General features: G+C 40.5%; 2 protein-coding genes across 3 annotated transcripts in view; one reads left to right on the top strand and one right to left on the bottom strand.

The window, feature by feature from the left end:
• The first annotated feature begins 140 nt into the window (after nucleotides 1-140).
• On the top strand, nucleotides 141-7,153 carry rmdn1 (regulator of microtubule dynamics 1). The gene is made up of 10 exons (XM_034706400.1): nucleotides 141-367; nucleotides 1,130-1,235; nucleotides 1,314-1,398; nucleotides 2,151-2,310; nucleotides 3,643-3,732; nucleotides 3,815-3,870; nucleotides 6,164-6,251; nucleotides 6,568-6,598; nucleotides 6,687-6,820; nucleotides 6,986-7,153. Exons 1-10 carry the CDS (start codon nucleotides 236-238, stop codon nucleotides 7,025-7,027), a joined length of 924 nt encoding a protein of 307 aa, XP_034562291.1. The 5' UTR covers nucleotides 141-235; the 3' UTR covers nucleotides 7,028-7,153.
• A 3,317-nt stretch (nucleotides 7,154-10,470) lies between these two features.
• Nucleotides 10,471-15,708, bottom strand: part of LOC117828870 (NEDD4-like E3 ubiquitin-protein ligase WWP1) — a 49,842-nt gene continuing 44,604 nt past the window's right edge. For both annotated transcript variants that reach the window (XM_034706234.1, XM_034706233.1), the window contains exons 23-25: nucleotides 15,600-15,696; nucleotides 15,239-15,311; nucleotides 10,471-14,040 (exon numbers count right to left, since the gene is read on the bottom strand). In XM_034706234.1, coding sequence (XP_034562125.1) covers nucleotides 13,941-14,040; nucleotides 15,239-15,311; nucleotides 15,600-15,696 — 270 coding nt within the window. In that variant the 3' untranslated portion in view covers nucleotides 10,471-13,940. The remainder of the gene's footprint in view (nucleotides 14,041-15,238; nucleotides 15,312-15,599; nucleotides 15,697-15,708) is intronic.

Raw genomic sequence — 15,708 nt, 5'->3', positions numbered from 1 at the left:
GTAAGCAAACTAGTAATCATATTTGTCTATTATATCTCCCAGTAGTTCTGCTAAATAGAATATGGATTTTTTTTTTTTTTTTAAAAAGGACGAAAACAAAAAAAGTTTCTATAAATGAAAGTATGTGTTACATCCGGGTACTTCCACTCGTATTGCAGCCGGTAGGTGTCATTGAATGCAGCCACACGGACTGTGTAGAAGTCTCGTTTGTTTCGGCTTGTCTTAAACAGGTTCGATGTCTGGACAGGTGTTAACTCGGTGTGTGAGCAGGACTCTGCTGTCAGCATCTGGAGCTAAATGCGTCAGATCCAGAGGGACAAATCGAAACTACTGGACACATCTGAGGAGAAACACTGCATCTCTGACTGTAAATAACAATGCATTCTGTCTGCACTCATGTGAAATGTTGTTAATCCTGAAAGAAACTGTCAGATCGAGTCGATTTAAGCTGCTAACTTTGTGAAAATGAGCTTTGGAAGAAGAGAGATGGTTCGTTTGTAAAACATGCTGATGTAGGTATGTAGGTAAAAGGTTAACAGGGCTTTAGTGCTCTCATACTGCAGGGATGCATCAGACAGTGTGTCACAGCTGATGTGCTCTACATGTGTCAACGTGTAATAATATAACCATGACCATGATCACTGTGTGTAGTTTAAATGAGATGTTTGTAAGTACAATAGATATAATCTCTAAATCCATTAAAAAAAGTCAGCTTGGGACAGTGACCAAGAGCCGCCATACTTGTCCGGTAGCATCAGTTTACCTTGGGTAAACACCTGAGGCTGATCGACCACTGTAAACAAACAATAAACAGCAGACAGGGATCCCTTTAAACCATAGCTTTAAACTCTGAAACCATCTAACATTGGTGTACTGCTGCATTCAGGTACACCTCGGATTTTTCCTTTCCTTAGTTTGAAAGTTGAACTATTCACCCTGCAAACACGTGACGTCTGAAAAAAATTGAAATATGAGGAAATATATTTTGAAAAAGCAGGGCGCCCCCTCAAGTAACTTTGAGGATAAATACTTTTTCAATTATTTTCAATTTATGTCAAGACCACATGCAGGCATTGTTTCTAAAATGTTTGATAAATAATGAAAAATGAATTGTCTTGTCTGGTTTCAGCGTGGAGGTGCTGCAGTCCTTCTTGGGGTTCCCACACTCTCCTGTCTTCTGTATGAAGCTCATCACAGAGTGCAGCTCTCAGCAGTTGTCCACGCCTTAGAAAAAGGTAGTCAGGAAACTGTGCTTTACATATTGTTCAACCAAAACTAATTGTGGTGTTATAGTGTTTTATGTGTTTGTGCAGATGAGGTTTTGGAGCAGGCTGATTACCTGTACGGCTGTGCAGAGACAGAGAAGCTGTACCAGCTGCTGCTACAGTACAAGAACAGGTAACACAGACACCATCATGTACTCTCTCTTTTCAGAGCGTCTGTTTTCCTCATTCTGTTCTCTTCCCAAGTTTAAGTGTGTTATGTCCTGAGACTGTATACTAGAGGTGGATGTGTCCTCAGGGTCTGCAGAAGAGGCTTGAAGCATGCATTGTTTCTAATGTCCAGCAGGAAGCGACTACACTGGTTTCAGGAGACTGTCTGCTTGTGTAGAACAGGGGTTCCCAAACTTTTCAGCCCACAACCCCAAAAATATAGGTGTCACTGACTCACAACCCCCACTGTCCCTCAAAGTGATTCAAACATTTAGCTGGTCTGTAAGAAAACAGCCTAGCTGCATGCACATGTGGCAGTGTTTCCTGTGCTGTTGTGGATTAACCTGCTGCCAATGATGCTTTTGTTAAATATGCCATTTAGGTACTTAAAAAAAACAAATATATATATACATATATTCCGGAAGACATCTTGCAACCCCACATTAGTGTATTGCAACCCCCCCAGAGGGTCCCAATACTTTGGGAACCCCCCATGTAGAAATCTGTGAGAAAGTGGTCCTACTTCTCAGCTGATTTATCCCCTCATTGAACATTTTCCTGATCAGTGTATGGTCTCAATCTCTAGTTTCATGTCTTCTTCAAAACAGCACAATCTTCATTTAGGAAATGATGGTCCCATTTAGAGTCACAGAGACCAGAAAGATGGGGATGATTTAGGATGGGACAAAACTCAAACATGTGTCTCTGTCCACACAGTGATGATGCAGAGTTTCTGTGGAGACTCGCCCGGGCGTCTCGTGACCTCTCTCTGCTGCCTGACATGGAGGCTGATCGGAAGAAGCAGCTCGTGTACGAGGCCTTTGAGTATGCAAAGAAAGCGCTGGAGAAAGATGATGACAGTTTCGCAGCACACAAAGTAAGAAGAAGTTGTATCACTGTAGGCCTGAAAAGCCGGTCGTATGTTGGGTCAAAAATGTAGTGGAGAGGCCACCCGCCCCTAGCCAGGGCTGTACTGTAGCTCCACTTAATACCAGTGGTGGACAGTAACAAAGTAAATTCACTTGAGTTCTGTACTTAAGTACATTTTTTGAGTATGTGTACTTTACTTAAGTGTTCTTTTTGGGGTACTTATTACTTTTACTCCACTACATTTAGAAGACAATTATTGTACTTTTTACCTCTCTACATTTCTATCAGTGCTCTAGTTACTCACTACTTTTGCTTTGAAGTCAGCTCATGAGTTTCCTTCTCTTTTCTGAAATCTGATCCCTAAGACATTAAAATGTGTTTGTGTAGTTCTGTTTGTCTCAGTGGTTTAGTCATACCTGTATATCGTGTGTCTCCATGGTTGAACGTGGAGCAAACACAGAGCAGATTTCATTCAGATCAGGCAGTTCATTTAGAGGTGGTAATGATGGCTATAATTCTCCACCTGAGCACCCATGGTCATATCTTCAGCCCGTGTTAGAGGTTTTTAAAATGAAGAATGATATGTATGGTTTGAAATGTTCTCCCTGTTTCCCACTCTGCCCAATCATACAAACATTCACTGTCCAACCTGAGAAAGCATTGAGCAACATAACGTTTGTTTCATTCCAGATGAACGTTTCAAACTAAGTTGTCTGTGCTTGGAGTAACTTAGTTGCTGTTTTTATTCCATGGTATAGTTTATAGAGATTTCAAGTAATGGTTTCTAAATAAACATAATGTAACAGAATGTACTCCTATGTATTCTTGACTGCACTCATGCTATTTGAAAATACAGCGTTTTGAGATTTTTTAAGAAGTACTTTGAATACTTAAGTATTTTTAAAATCAAGTACTTCAGGACTTTAACTCAAGTAATAATCTGACAGAGCAACTTTCACTTGTATTGGAGTAATATTTGACCAGGAGGATTTATACTTTGACTTAAGTAATGAAGATATGTACTTTGTCCACCACTGCTTATACCCACTGCCATAATGCTATAATCAGAATCAGAATCAGAAATACTTTATTTATCCTGGGGGGAAATTCAGTCATTAAAGTGATTAATGCTCTACTACCTGGATGTAAACAAGCACAGATGACTGATGTCATCTTGTAGTGTGGCATGTGTCGGTACTTTGATCTAGAAAGTAGAGGTAAAGTTGAAGGCTGCGTCTGGTTAAACTGGCATATACCCAGTTCATGGATGTTAGCCTGCTAGGAGGACTGAAGGCTTCTGTTTTTTCAAAAAGCTTGACCAAAGTCTCCTTTTTTTTAGTGGTATGCAATATGTATTAGTGACGTCGGAGATTACGAGGGAGTCAAGGTGAAAATCGGAAATTCTTACATCATCAGACAACACCTGGAGGTGAGATGAAGTTTATGTTGGTATATTTCTTTACTTTTAGACTCACACATCCTTTTTAATGAGGTCTAACATGTCTTTCCAGAGAGCCATTGAGCTCAACCCCAAAGATGCCACCTCCTTACACATTCTGGGTTACTGGTGAGTTCTTTATTTTTACTGTTGCAAGCTTCAACTTCATTAAGTGCTCCACAAACCTTGACAAGCCAAGTGCCTTTCATGCTTTTCCACAAAGATTCCCTGCAGGCTGATGGAGCAAAGTTGGCTCTGGAGTAGGTTATTTTCTGGATGAGAGGTGAAATTTGTGAAGTGTAATGTCTTAACAACAGTCAGTGTTGGCACAAATCAGGATTTGGCCCAAAGGATCAGCAGAATGGATGCAAAACAGACGGAGAGAGGGTTGTAAAAAACAAGCTAGTATGAGACATTTTCTCTTGTGTTTTTTTACTGGAGTTAAATCTCTTTCAAGACATGTCAACACTACAAAATAAGCATCTGTCTTTGTGGGGATGACCTGAAATCACAGAAAACTAATTCATCGTACCCTGCATGCCTCTCTGATCCTCTCATTTGCCATGGTAATGTGCAGGCTGGTTGTCCCTGTGGTTAAATTGTAGAAGATAACTGACCTTTCAAAGTCCGCACTTCTAATCTGGTTGAGGATGTTTGTTGCATTTGCTATTTTTTAATAAAGTCAAAATTACCAGCAGAAAACAACACATGGCGTCTGTGCCAGCCTCTCTGTGAGACTGTGTTTAGGAGTAGCAGTGCTATGAGCTGAAGCCTAACTTCAAAAGCTGTCACACTGATGTTTTGCAGGGAAACTATCTTAGATCAGGGGTTCCCAAACATTTCACTACCCCCAAAAATATAGAAGCCAAAGACGCGTGACCCCCACTGTCTCTCGAAGTGACTAAATGTTGCTTCATACTTCAATTAGCTGGTCTATGAATTAACCTGCTGCTACTGATGCTTTTGTAAATTTACTGTAACTAACATTAACTCTGACCCTAAACTCTGGATTCATCTGGCAAGAAAGAAAGGCAGAAATTTAATAGCAAAAAAAAAGATTTATAAGGTTTTATTTAAATTGTAAATACTATTTTTCATACTATTTGTACAATAATTGGTAAAATATGCCATTTTAGATTACTTAAAAAAAGGAAAACATTCTGGAAGACATCTTGCGACCCCCCACTAGTGTCTTGAGATAGGGATTATCGGCCGGGCTGATATTCGGCACTTTGACACATATCCGCATCAGCCTTTTTTAAAAATCCAACGGCCGATAAGAGATCAATTTAAAACTTGGTTATTTTGGCTCAAAATTCACTAAACCATGTGGCAGTAATGACACTGTCTGCAGAAACCGTAGCCTAGCTTGCGTTCCATTTCTTTCTGCAGTTTCTCATTACAGACGAGCTGAGCAGCATCAGTTGTGGCCCCTACAATTACTAGTGATTCAAAACTCATACAACCACACTTCAAAAACACTGAAATATCTTTTTAAAACAAAGATAAGTGAAAGATTAACATTTCAGTTATATTGAAATTTTGGAAAACTTTATTTACTGTAGAAAACTTTAGAGAGCTATTTGTTAGTTTAAGTTTTCATTTAACTTTATAAGACATGCTGCTGAGCCTGGGAGCTCCCTGCACTTTGTGTTAGAATTTTAAAACAAAGATGTCTATTGTCTAAGATAATAAAAAAAAACTTTAACATGTTGCAAATCTGAAAAGATGTTTAATAAATATATGCTTAAAGGCATTTAAACGAAGTTAAGTGTTGGAGTTTGTATTATTCAAAATTTTGACGCTAATATTTCCCCTTTTAATGCAATTGAGTATCGGCCCCAAATATCGGTTATCGGCCTCCTTGACTACTAATAATCGGTATCGATATCGGCCCTGAAAAAACCATATCGGTCTATCACTATCTCGCGACCCCCACTTTGGGAACCCCTGTCTTAGATCATGCATTCATCCACTTTTAACTATTCATCTACACCAATCATTTTCACTGTGGGTAGGGTATGTTAGGCGACAGGTGAACATTGTGTCCTTGAAGTTGATATGTTAAAGCAGGAAAAATGGGTGAGTGTGAGGAAATGAGCAACTTTGACAAGGACCAAACTCTGACAGTTAGACACTTGTGTGGTGTTCCCAGTCTGCAGGGGTCAGTACGTATCACCTAAAGTGGTCCAAGGAAGGAAAACCAGTTTGAGCTGAATTGGACAGATGTGCATCAAACTTTGGACTAAATTGAGTTAATGATTTTGAAAAGCTATGAATAGGTTCTCTGAACACTTGTTTTAAAAATGAGTCAGTCTTTAGTTGTTGATATATATATATATATATATATATATATATATATATATATATACTAATAGACCGTTATGCTCCATTATTGAGATAGATCTGTGTCCTCTTTCAGGTGCTTTGCGTTTGCTGAGCTGCCGTGGTATCAGCGCAAAGTGGCTGCAGTTATTTTTGCATCACCACCAACGTCGTCATACGAGGAGGTGAGGACCCCTATGTCTTTCTGTTTGCATGAACATTTCTTTGCTAGTTACTGATGCCGGGTACCTGGCTGTCCAGGTTTCTAAAGTTAAATAACAAAAACAAAGATTTCATCCAAAACCATGAGACTTTCTGAGAAATGTTTACCTTTGCTTTAAAATTAGCATTTTTCTTGTCTTGTTTTGGGTTGTTGTTTCAACGCCATCAACACAAACACTTTTTAATTACCTGCTGAATCCTTTTGTTGAAGTAGCTGAAGATTCTGCTCGAGGAGCTCGTAACATCTTTCTACATTCAGTTGATTTTTGTCTCTTTCAGGCGTTGGAGTTTTTCCTGAAAGCTGAAGAAGGTAAAACTCACAGACTGTGGACTTAGCTTGTGTATTTCTTTTTATGTGTAAAAAAAGAAACGTAAAAGTCTGTTTTTATTTCCATCAGTTGATCCAAACTTCTACAGTAAAAACATGCTGATGCTCGGTAAGACCTACCTGGCCATGAAGGACAATGAGAAAGCTCTTCTGTGGCTATCCAAAGCGAAGGAGTATCCTCCTCACACACAGGAAGACAAAGAGGTACACACCCACACTACCAGTGTTTTCATTCAAATGTTGCAGATGATTTCCTCACGTTGAAGGTCATATGTTGGCTCCTCTCGCCTACTGAGTCGGTTCATCCTGCAGATTGTCAGAAATCAGTAGTTCTAAGTGCTGATGTGAGGTTTGTTTGTGTCTCTGCAGGTCCATAAGGAAGCCGTAGATCTCCTGAAGAAGCTGGGATGAAGCTGTGACGACCACTCAATGATATTTTTGCCTTTAAAGATTTCTGTGCTGTTAATAATCTCTAAAAAAAATACACTTTGTATGATCTTGTAATTACTGTAATAAAGTAGAACTAAATTATCTTTATATTATGTATCCATGCCTGAAATCCTCTCATACTGACTTTGCTGTGGTTTCAAGGGAAGCAAAGACGGAGGAGAAACTGAGGTGCTGAATCTACTTATAAAATGAACATATTTCTTAAACCAGATGTATCTTCAACTTAACAATACCACTCTTATTATCACCATAAAGGACTTAACTGAGACAGGAGTCAATTAATGTGATTGTTCTATTAAAATAGTTTACATCTCAAACGTGGTCACATGGTTTTTCTTCAATGATTTCACGACATCAGTTGTTCGGTGTCGGAGAGGAGCTGTTTTCAAATCTTAAAAATAAAAGTAAGGGGCGCTGGTGGCCTAGCGGTCTAAGCGCCCCACATACTGGTTCGATTCCCGGCTGGTCAACCATTTCCTGCATGTCGTCCCCCACTCTCTTCTCCCCACATTTCCTGTCTCTCTTCAGCTGTCCTCTCAAATAAAAGGCAAAAAGGCCAAAAATATAACTTAAAAAAAAAAAAAATAAATAAAAGTAAAATTTAAGGCCAAGGTTCCTGTGATCGTTAAAAAAATCCTGTCATGTTTCTTTGGACCTGCGTTAATCCTGACTGGTTGGTTTATTGAGTTTTTTAGGGGTTGTTTATTTCAAATAGGACCTCAAATGATGATTATTTTATCTATATATCAATCGATTGATCTAAAAATTGTTTTAAAAAGTGTCTTGAATTGTACCATTCCTGTAGTTTTGGGGCTTCAAAAAGTTATGAATGTATAACTAATTCTTTGGAGTGCATGGTGAAGTTTTAAAATTCACTACATGGAAGTGTGATGTTACTTTAAGGGCCTGCAGCTGATTGTTTTGGGGATATTTGACTTTCTGGAGAAGTTATGTAAAATGTAAAATGTTGATGCTACAGTGATACATCATGAAAGTAGGGATTTTTTATAAATATGTTTGGGGGGGGGGGGGCATTTTCGTCTTTAATGGATAAGACCGCTGAAGAGAGACAGGACATGTGGGGAGTAGAGAGTGGGGGAGGACATGCAGTAAATGGTCAAGGTTGGAATCGAGCCTGTGACTTCTGCGACCTCTGCAACAAGGGCGATAGTCTCTGTATATGGGGTGTATGCTGAGACCACTGGGACAACGATGCACCAAAGTAGGGCATTGAAGTAGAGCCATGCAATGGTAATGTCTTCATCTCGAACAATTTATTTTAACGGCTAACAACAGTGGTGGGTTTACCACGACAACAAAATTCCCAATAACTTGTCACGTCTTTGAACATCAATCCCAGCTTGACTTTTCTTCTGCCCTCAGGTCATTGAGGCTCTGGGGTGCTTGGTTATGATCCTCTACACGGCGACTCAGAACTGATGTTGATGGATAGTTAAGTATTGTCTTGGTCCCATGATGTCAAAATGTAAACAGCATGATGATGAGGAATGTTAAATATCAATTGTCAGAACATTTACTGGTTGATTCCCACATAGCAGATAGGCCTGGGGCAGATCTGGCGTCAAGCCGGCACTGCTGGCTGACTGCTGGCATGGCAAGTGGTATGTCAACCGGATGTGGGCCAGGTCTAGCATTAATGGCATGGTATATATGATGGCATGCCACAAATGGCCTGATTGTGGCTTGGCTTATGTGGCCCAGATCTGTCCATGCCGCAACTGGGTTGAGTCAATTAAGGTTTAGCTTGTGATTAAGCTGGCCCATGTGCCCTTGCAAACTATATCTGGACCACTTAAGGGCCGTCATTCTTTGCGGTATGTTGGTCGAGTCTAAGTGTATTGTGGGCCAGAACCGAGTCAGACTAATTTTGCTATGTGGGTTTATGGATCAGACACTTGATTTGTGCGGTTATCACCTAGTTAGAGAAAAGCATCCATCCATCCATCATCTTGACAGTTTATCCCATTTGGGGTTGCGGGGGCTTGGAGCCTATCCCAGCTGACTTCGGGCGGAAGGCAGGGTACCCCCTGGACCAACCTACATGCCAACCCAGTATCACAGGGAAAACATGGAAAGACAGACAATTCACTCGCACCTATGGGCAATTTTTAGAGTGACCATTCAACCTGGTGAGCATGTTCTTGGACTGTGGGAGGAATACCCAACTCCACACAGAAAGGCATCTGCTCGACCGGGGTTTCAAACCAGGAACCTTCATGCTGTGAGGCAACAGCGCTACCCATGCACCAACATGCAGCCCTTGAGAACAGCATGTTGTGCAAAAAAGTACTGAAACATTGAACAGTTGGACATGTGCATTTGGAAGTTTAGAGGAGGTCAAATTAAGTTCACCTGTAAAGGTTAAAGTTAGGGATGCATGATATTATCGGCACGTTATCGGTATTGGCTGATATTGGCTTTAAATTGAACTATCCAATATATCGGCCAACATGCCGATATCTGCTGATATAATTAACCAATAAAATAATGGGCTGCTGCTCACATGTTGTGCTCATGTTTTAAGTTAAATTTAAGCAGCAGTCTGTAAGGTACATGCAGCTGACTAATTTAGGCACATTTACTGTCAAAGAGTAAACCATTTTATTTAATTTTGGTTTAATTGCTGTACAGTTGCACTTTTCACATGTTCCCTGTGAACAGAGGTTAGGCTTACTTACTATGTCAAATGTGAAATTGGCCAAATTTACCCTGGTAAAATATTGGAATATCGGATATCGGCAAAAAACTCAATATCATGCATTCCTAGTTAAAGTGCATTCTGAAATTTCATCCAAAAGCAGAATATCCCTAACTTTTTGTGTAGTGTATATTCTGAATTTTAATACAGGCGTTAAGTTTAAAGTTAAATTCAGAATTCTAAGAAAAGACAGGATTTCTCAGATAAAAAAAAAATCTGACTTCAAAAAGAAAAAAAACATTTTCAGTGGTCCTAAGCAGCTTCCGTAAATATGGCACTTAAATGTTAACTTATTGTTTTTGTATGATTTTCATTGTTGGAGGGAGACATCCGGCTTTCATAAAAAAACACTAAAAAAAGAAAGTACATTTAACTTCATAAATCTTGGAATGAAAAAAATCTTGGAAAGTTGTCTCCCACAGTTCAGTTCATGTACTTGTAGGTTCTTAAAGGTCATGAAAACGTAACCGTTACCTTGAAAATTCTTGGAAGTTAAAATGAAGCTGAACCAGCTGAAGAGATGGTTAGATACATTTATTATTGAACATTCTGCTTTCCTCGAGAACGATGAAATCAAAACCGAGGATAACCTGAGAAAGCGTGTTTGAGTTCTCTGTAAGAGGGTGTCTTCATCCCTCCATGCTCACAACAAAAGCAACAGTGATAAAAGAAAGAGAGCGAGGTCATGGAGGGGTTTATTCTCTTATTTATTTGTTTCTCATAAATCCATCTCTCTTCATTAAAATGGCTGAAAGCAGATTAAAAATGAATCTTCTATACACATGGTCTCCAGTAAAGGGGCATTCTGTACAGTGTGGTGTGTGTATACAGTGTGTATCTACACGCGATATGTTACAGTTTGGACATGTTTCACACGGCCTGCAGCACAGACACAAGCTCCCTGCAGCGTCACTGAGAGGACAAACAGCTTCACAAAGAAACAGGTAACACACCTGAGCAGGTAACACACTCTCTGCAGTCACTGTCTGTGATGGAGGCGGCCTGAAACGTCCCGTCTGTTTCTGATAAGAACAAAGGCATCACAGATTTCCATCAATGGAGCGGCGGCTCTGTGTAATTCATTATAATATTTAAGTACTTTATTTACTTTCATTTTCTTTATACATGAATATTCACAGACACAGTTTGATTTCTTTGATTACAAGTTTCTGTTCAAAAGGAAGCACAAAGTTCTGCAGTTTGGACTCCTTTTGCTACAGTGGATGTTTGTCTTCACACGCTCGTCCCTCCACATGAGAACATGTTATTTACACGGCTGATAATCTGAGCGATCGTGAGCTCCTCCTGCAAGAGATGACTAAAGAGGTTGGGGCTTGCGCCTCTTCATCCTGCGTTCAGACCACAAACTGAAAGAAGAAGCACCACAGTTTGACTTTTATGAGACGTCTCCAGAAGCTGAGAGGCCAAGCGGGGTGCAAAAGTAAAAACAGAAAGCGATGCATCATCATCATCGTCATCGTCATCCTCCTCCTCCTCCTCCTCCTCCTCCTCCTCCTTCTTCAGACTTGCTGCTGTCAGTCTCCGGCTGTGGGAGGTTTGCACATGTTTTTGGTCTGTGTTGTGTTAGTGTCTCATTCAGTTTTCTTGTCTCTTCATGTGGATCATGTGGATCATGTGGATCATGTGGATCATGTGGATCATGTGGATCATGTGGATCATGTGGATCATGTGGATCTTGTGGATCATGTGGATCATGTGGATCAGGCTCTTGCACAGCTCACTGATATAAACAGACGTCTGTATAACATTAAGGCTTTCTCATTACAGCACAAAACCTGAGAGTGACTGAGCATGGGCTGATTCTATGCAATCATGTGATCCCTGTAGTCACACTGTTGGCCGTACAATATGCACTGTATGCAGCACTGTTGTTTTTGTTTTTTTGTCTTTATGATACGGTGCAGGTGTGCGACCAACTTAACACTAAAAACAATAAAAACTGTAGTGGAGCCCTTAAAATGTGTTTGTTTTCTTTCACTCAGCCTGTCTGCTCTCTGTGCTGCCTGAAGTGTCACTGTACAGGATGAAATGTGCTTCAAGTCATTCAAGATGTGATAGTTTAACATATTTTCATGTCAGGGCCTCTGATCTCCTCTTAGATCAATGAGTTAGATAGAAAACTAAGAGAGAGTCCGAGCTGAAATATCCTAATCTTTGATTTTAAAGGTTAAACTGTCATTTTCTACTCACATCATTTTACGGTCATCAAGACGCACTGAAGTTTAATTAACCATAGTGAAGTAACGACTGCAAGGAGTTCTGACATGTTCAGCCACGGCCACGTATGATATCATTAATATGATTTTTTTGTTAGTTTTGAACATATTTTGAGGTCTAAATGACTAAAAGGTACAAAATGTTCTGAAATTGCTCCGGTAGATTTCTTCATCCTGCAGCCGTGAAGCAGGCTGTAATGGCTGCATCATAATCCTTGATGTACATTCAACTTCAACAATGCACACCTATCAAAAAAATGTTTTTTCAGTTGGGCTATTCTCTGACTGTACTCACATGAGAACAAAACTCCCCTTGTAAGATGTCTGCAAGAAGTTGGGGAAAGCGGATGTGAGAAAGCAGCAGGTTTATTCTCCATGAGCGAGTAGGCGAGGGTTATTACTTCTGTAACGTGCAGCTAGGACACTCCTCCTCTGACAGGGAAGACTTCACGCTGTGAGGAACGTGTGTGAACAAGCGTCTTTGGAACATTTTCAGGACGGAGATCAGTGCATATATGAAAAAGGGTCAAGTGTTAACTGATAACATTGCAGAAAGGAGGAGCCGGAAACAGCTGTTACATCTTCTGTGTTAGCTCAGAGCGAGGGAGCTGCTACTCTTCTGCTTAGTTTTCCTCATTCTGTGACTTTAACTTTCTAAATATTTAGTTTGGCTCCAAGACAATATTTATGTAGCAAACAGCAAATGTAGCAGTTTCAGTGGATGTCAGTTTCACTACTGCTGGTTGAAGAAATCTACACGAGCAATTCCAAAATAGTCAAATTAGTCATTTAAACCCCAATACAACAAAAAATAGGGCACAGATATTGAAAGACAAGAATCCCCCTTTAAAATAATGAGATCCTCGTGTTATAAAGTGGCTTCATCAGGCTGGAGACTCAAAATTTAAGGAGGCAAAGAAAACAAAACAGAAACACAGAACCCACTGAGCCAGGTCGTCTGTTCTTCGTCTCATTTGTTGCGACACTTTTCCAAAAAAAAAGCTCAATCTTTAAATTAAAAGTCCTGGATCACGTCCAGAGTCTGTGGCTCAAACATCAGAGCTATGAGGCACAAACACACACACACACACTCACACACACACTCACAAATCGCTCTTTTACTTCTATATGGAACATTTTCCTCCAGTCCCTGCGCTCCTCTTGATAAATCAGGAACTTCATCACTGAGTCTTTCTTCTTCTCTTGTCCGAACACATACTGGAGGATCTGATCGTGTGTCTCTCTGTGGGATGGCAGCCAGAATCTAAGGTTGCTGCTTTTTGTTGATAATGTTAAAAGCAAAGCTCACAAAGATTCAGAGCTTGAGTGTTAAATGTCTTATTTTGTGTGTGTTTGTGTGTGTGTGTGTGTGTGTGTGTGTGTGTGTGTGTGTGTGTGTGTGTGTGTGTGTGTGTGTGGGGTGGAGGGCGCTCACACCAGTCTTCTCGTCTTCAGAGGCAGCCATGCAAGCACACAAAGAATCTCAACATTTTCTACGAGTCCACGGGGGGGAGAAAAAGAAAATTCAGGCACCGGACCCCGACACTACTCTCTCTTTTTTTTAGAAGCTCTATAGAACTAGAGCTTTAAACGAAGATCACGCTGTCACTATAAAATCCTCTCAAAAACACTTGAGTCTCTTTTTTAAAAAGCCAGTCAGCAGAGGGAGGAAATTAAAAAAATATCCATGGTTTCTGTTTTTAAACAGACGAGCTGAAATGCTTGCATATTTCATGATGGGGGAGGGTAAGATAGTATTTCAGGGCTGCTGCATAAATAATGCTGCAAATTAAGATTTGGTTTAAAATGACAAAATAGCTTATATACATTGGTGGTTATCTTGTGCAATTTTTCTGTTTTACTTGGCTGAATAATCAGCGATGGGTGAGGGAGAGGAAAAACTCGAGGACTCGTCCCTCTATTCTTGGCCGAATCCTTCGGTTTCCTCGATGGCGAACAGCAGCTTCTCTTTCAGCTGCTCGAAGCTCTTGTAGGGAGGCAGGTCCAGACGGTTAAAACTGAGGAGATATAGAGAGGAAGAGAGATCAGAGTGTATCATGGAAAACAATACACCAACGCTGCAAGCCCTTCCTGCTGACTTTTCATTGAACAGAGGCCTGATGGCAAATCTGTGGCACAAGCACTCACAAAGGGTTAAAAGCCGCAAAACTGTGCTCTTGTGCATATTTAAATGATCCTTTATGAACTCATTCGTGTCATAATCGGCCTCTCAATCTAATATGTTGGGTGTAGTGGCAGAAAGCAGAGCTTCCTAACTCAGTGCCATGGCTGTAAGCAAACACAATGGTTCTCTGTGTTCAAAATCAGAGCTAGGCTAAAAGGAGGAGGGGGGGGGGTCAAATTTCTGTGTGAATGAAGAGAACAACAGAAAGTCCATGAAAGGTTTTCAATGCGGTGTGCTTTAAATCTGTTTAAATCTCCAGGATTTTTATGTTTGACAGCATTGAAAAGCACCTGATAATAAAAAAGTAACAGATCTGTCGTCAGACTTTAACCTGAAGCTGCTCGGAGAAAAAGAGAGGAAGTGTTGGTGGTTGATCGACATAGAAATGAAGTAAAGAGAGAGAGCTGTGAAAAAGAGAAATATGACGTTATCTTCTGATTGTGTGTGTGATGCTGCTGACTGAGAGCAGAGGAGAGGGACAGCTATGTCACCAGGTCCCTATGTGTTTGACAAAAGGTGCAATTCCAGGGTCTTTTAGCCCCAAGAACTAATTTCCCCGGAACTAAAAGGCTCCTTTGCCCCCATTGTTGTCTGCGTTTTGTTGCATTGTTGTCTGTGGCTGAGGTCCCCGGTAGATTATGCAAATCAGGCCAGTGACGTATGGAGAAAAAAAATTATATCAAATAATATTTTTAAATCTTAATAAAAAAACTAAACTAGTATGCATTCCCAGGAGCTCCCTCTGCGTCTCTACAACTGTGTTAGCTCCACAAACACTGTTACGTTCAAAGTCCCAGGACCTTTGAAAAGTACTACCCTCCAAGCAGGGGCTTTCGGGGTGGGGGGTGGTGTTCCCCTGAACTAAATTTAGACCCTGATTCCTCCGGTCGAAATGCACGTAGTTCCAGGGTAAAGTTCCAAATGCATAAACAGGTATCAATGTTTGATTTTTGCTGGTATCATATCAAAAGTCAAAGTTTTGGAATGGTGACAACTCTGGTTCTATAAAAAAAAAAAGGTGTTGCACTCACCATGTGTGGCTTCGAGGAAGCCACGTGTCCTTCCCCACCTTCTCAATGCAGAACTTCTGAGGACCGTTACTTCCTGCAAGGCAGAAGACCATTAGGTTTAAAAAGTCTGTGAGAATTTAAGAAGCATTCATTTGTATCTGCAGCTCTTTGAATTCCCCCTCAGGGATCACATTACAGCTGTTACAACTTGCTCCTCGACTGCAGATAAAGCTACTCCAGCAATTCCAAAAGTTTAGTAGCTGTTAGTAACCTTAGGCACCAAAATTACACAAAATACAAAATAAAAGCCCAGGTTTAAAAGTTCTAGATAACGTAAATAATGGAGTAAACATCTAACTCTGCATGTTTCTGTCTAACTGACCCATGAGCTCAGCGAAGCCGCCCAGAGGGAGTCTGCAGGTTCCTGTGACGAACTGCATGAGGCGCAGTCGCACCTCGTTGTCCACTTCTTTCACCAGCTGCAGCACAGG

The sequence above is a fragment of the Notolabrus celidotus genome, chromosome 17 (genome assembly GCF_009762535.1).
Source record: "Notolabrus celidotus isolate fNotCel1 chromosome 17, fNotCel1.pri, whole genome shotgun sequence".
In the NCBI taxonomy this organism is placed as follows: Eukaryota; Metazoa; Chordata; class Actinopteri; order Labriformes; family Labridae; genus Notolabrus; species Notolabrus celidotus.
This window is presented reverse-complemented; position numbering and strand designations above follow the sequence as displayed.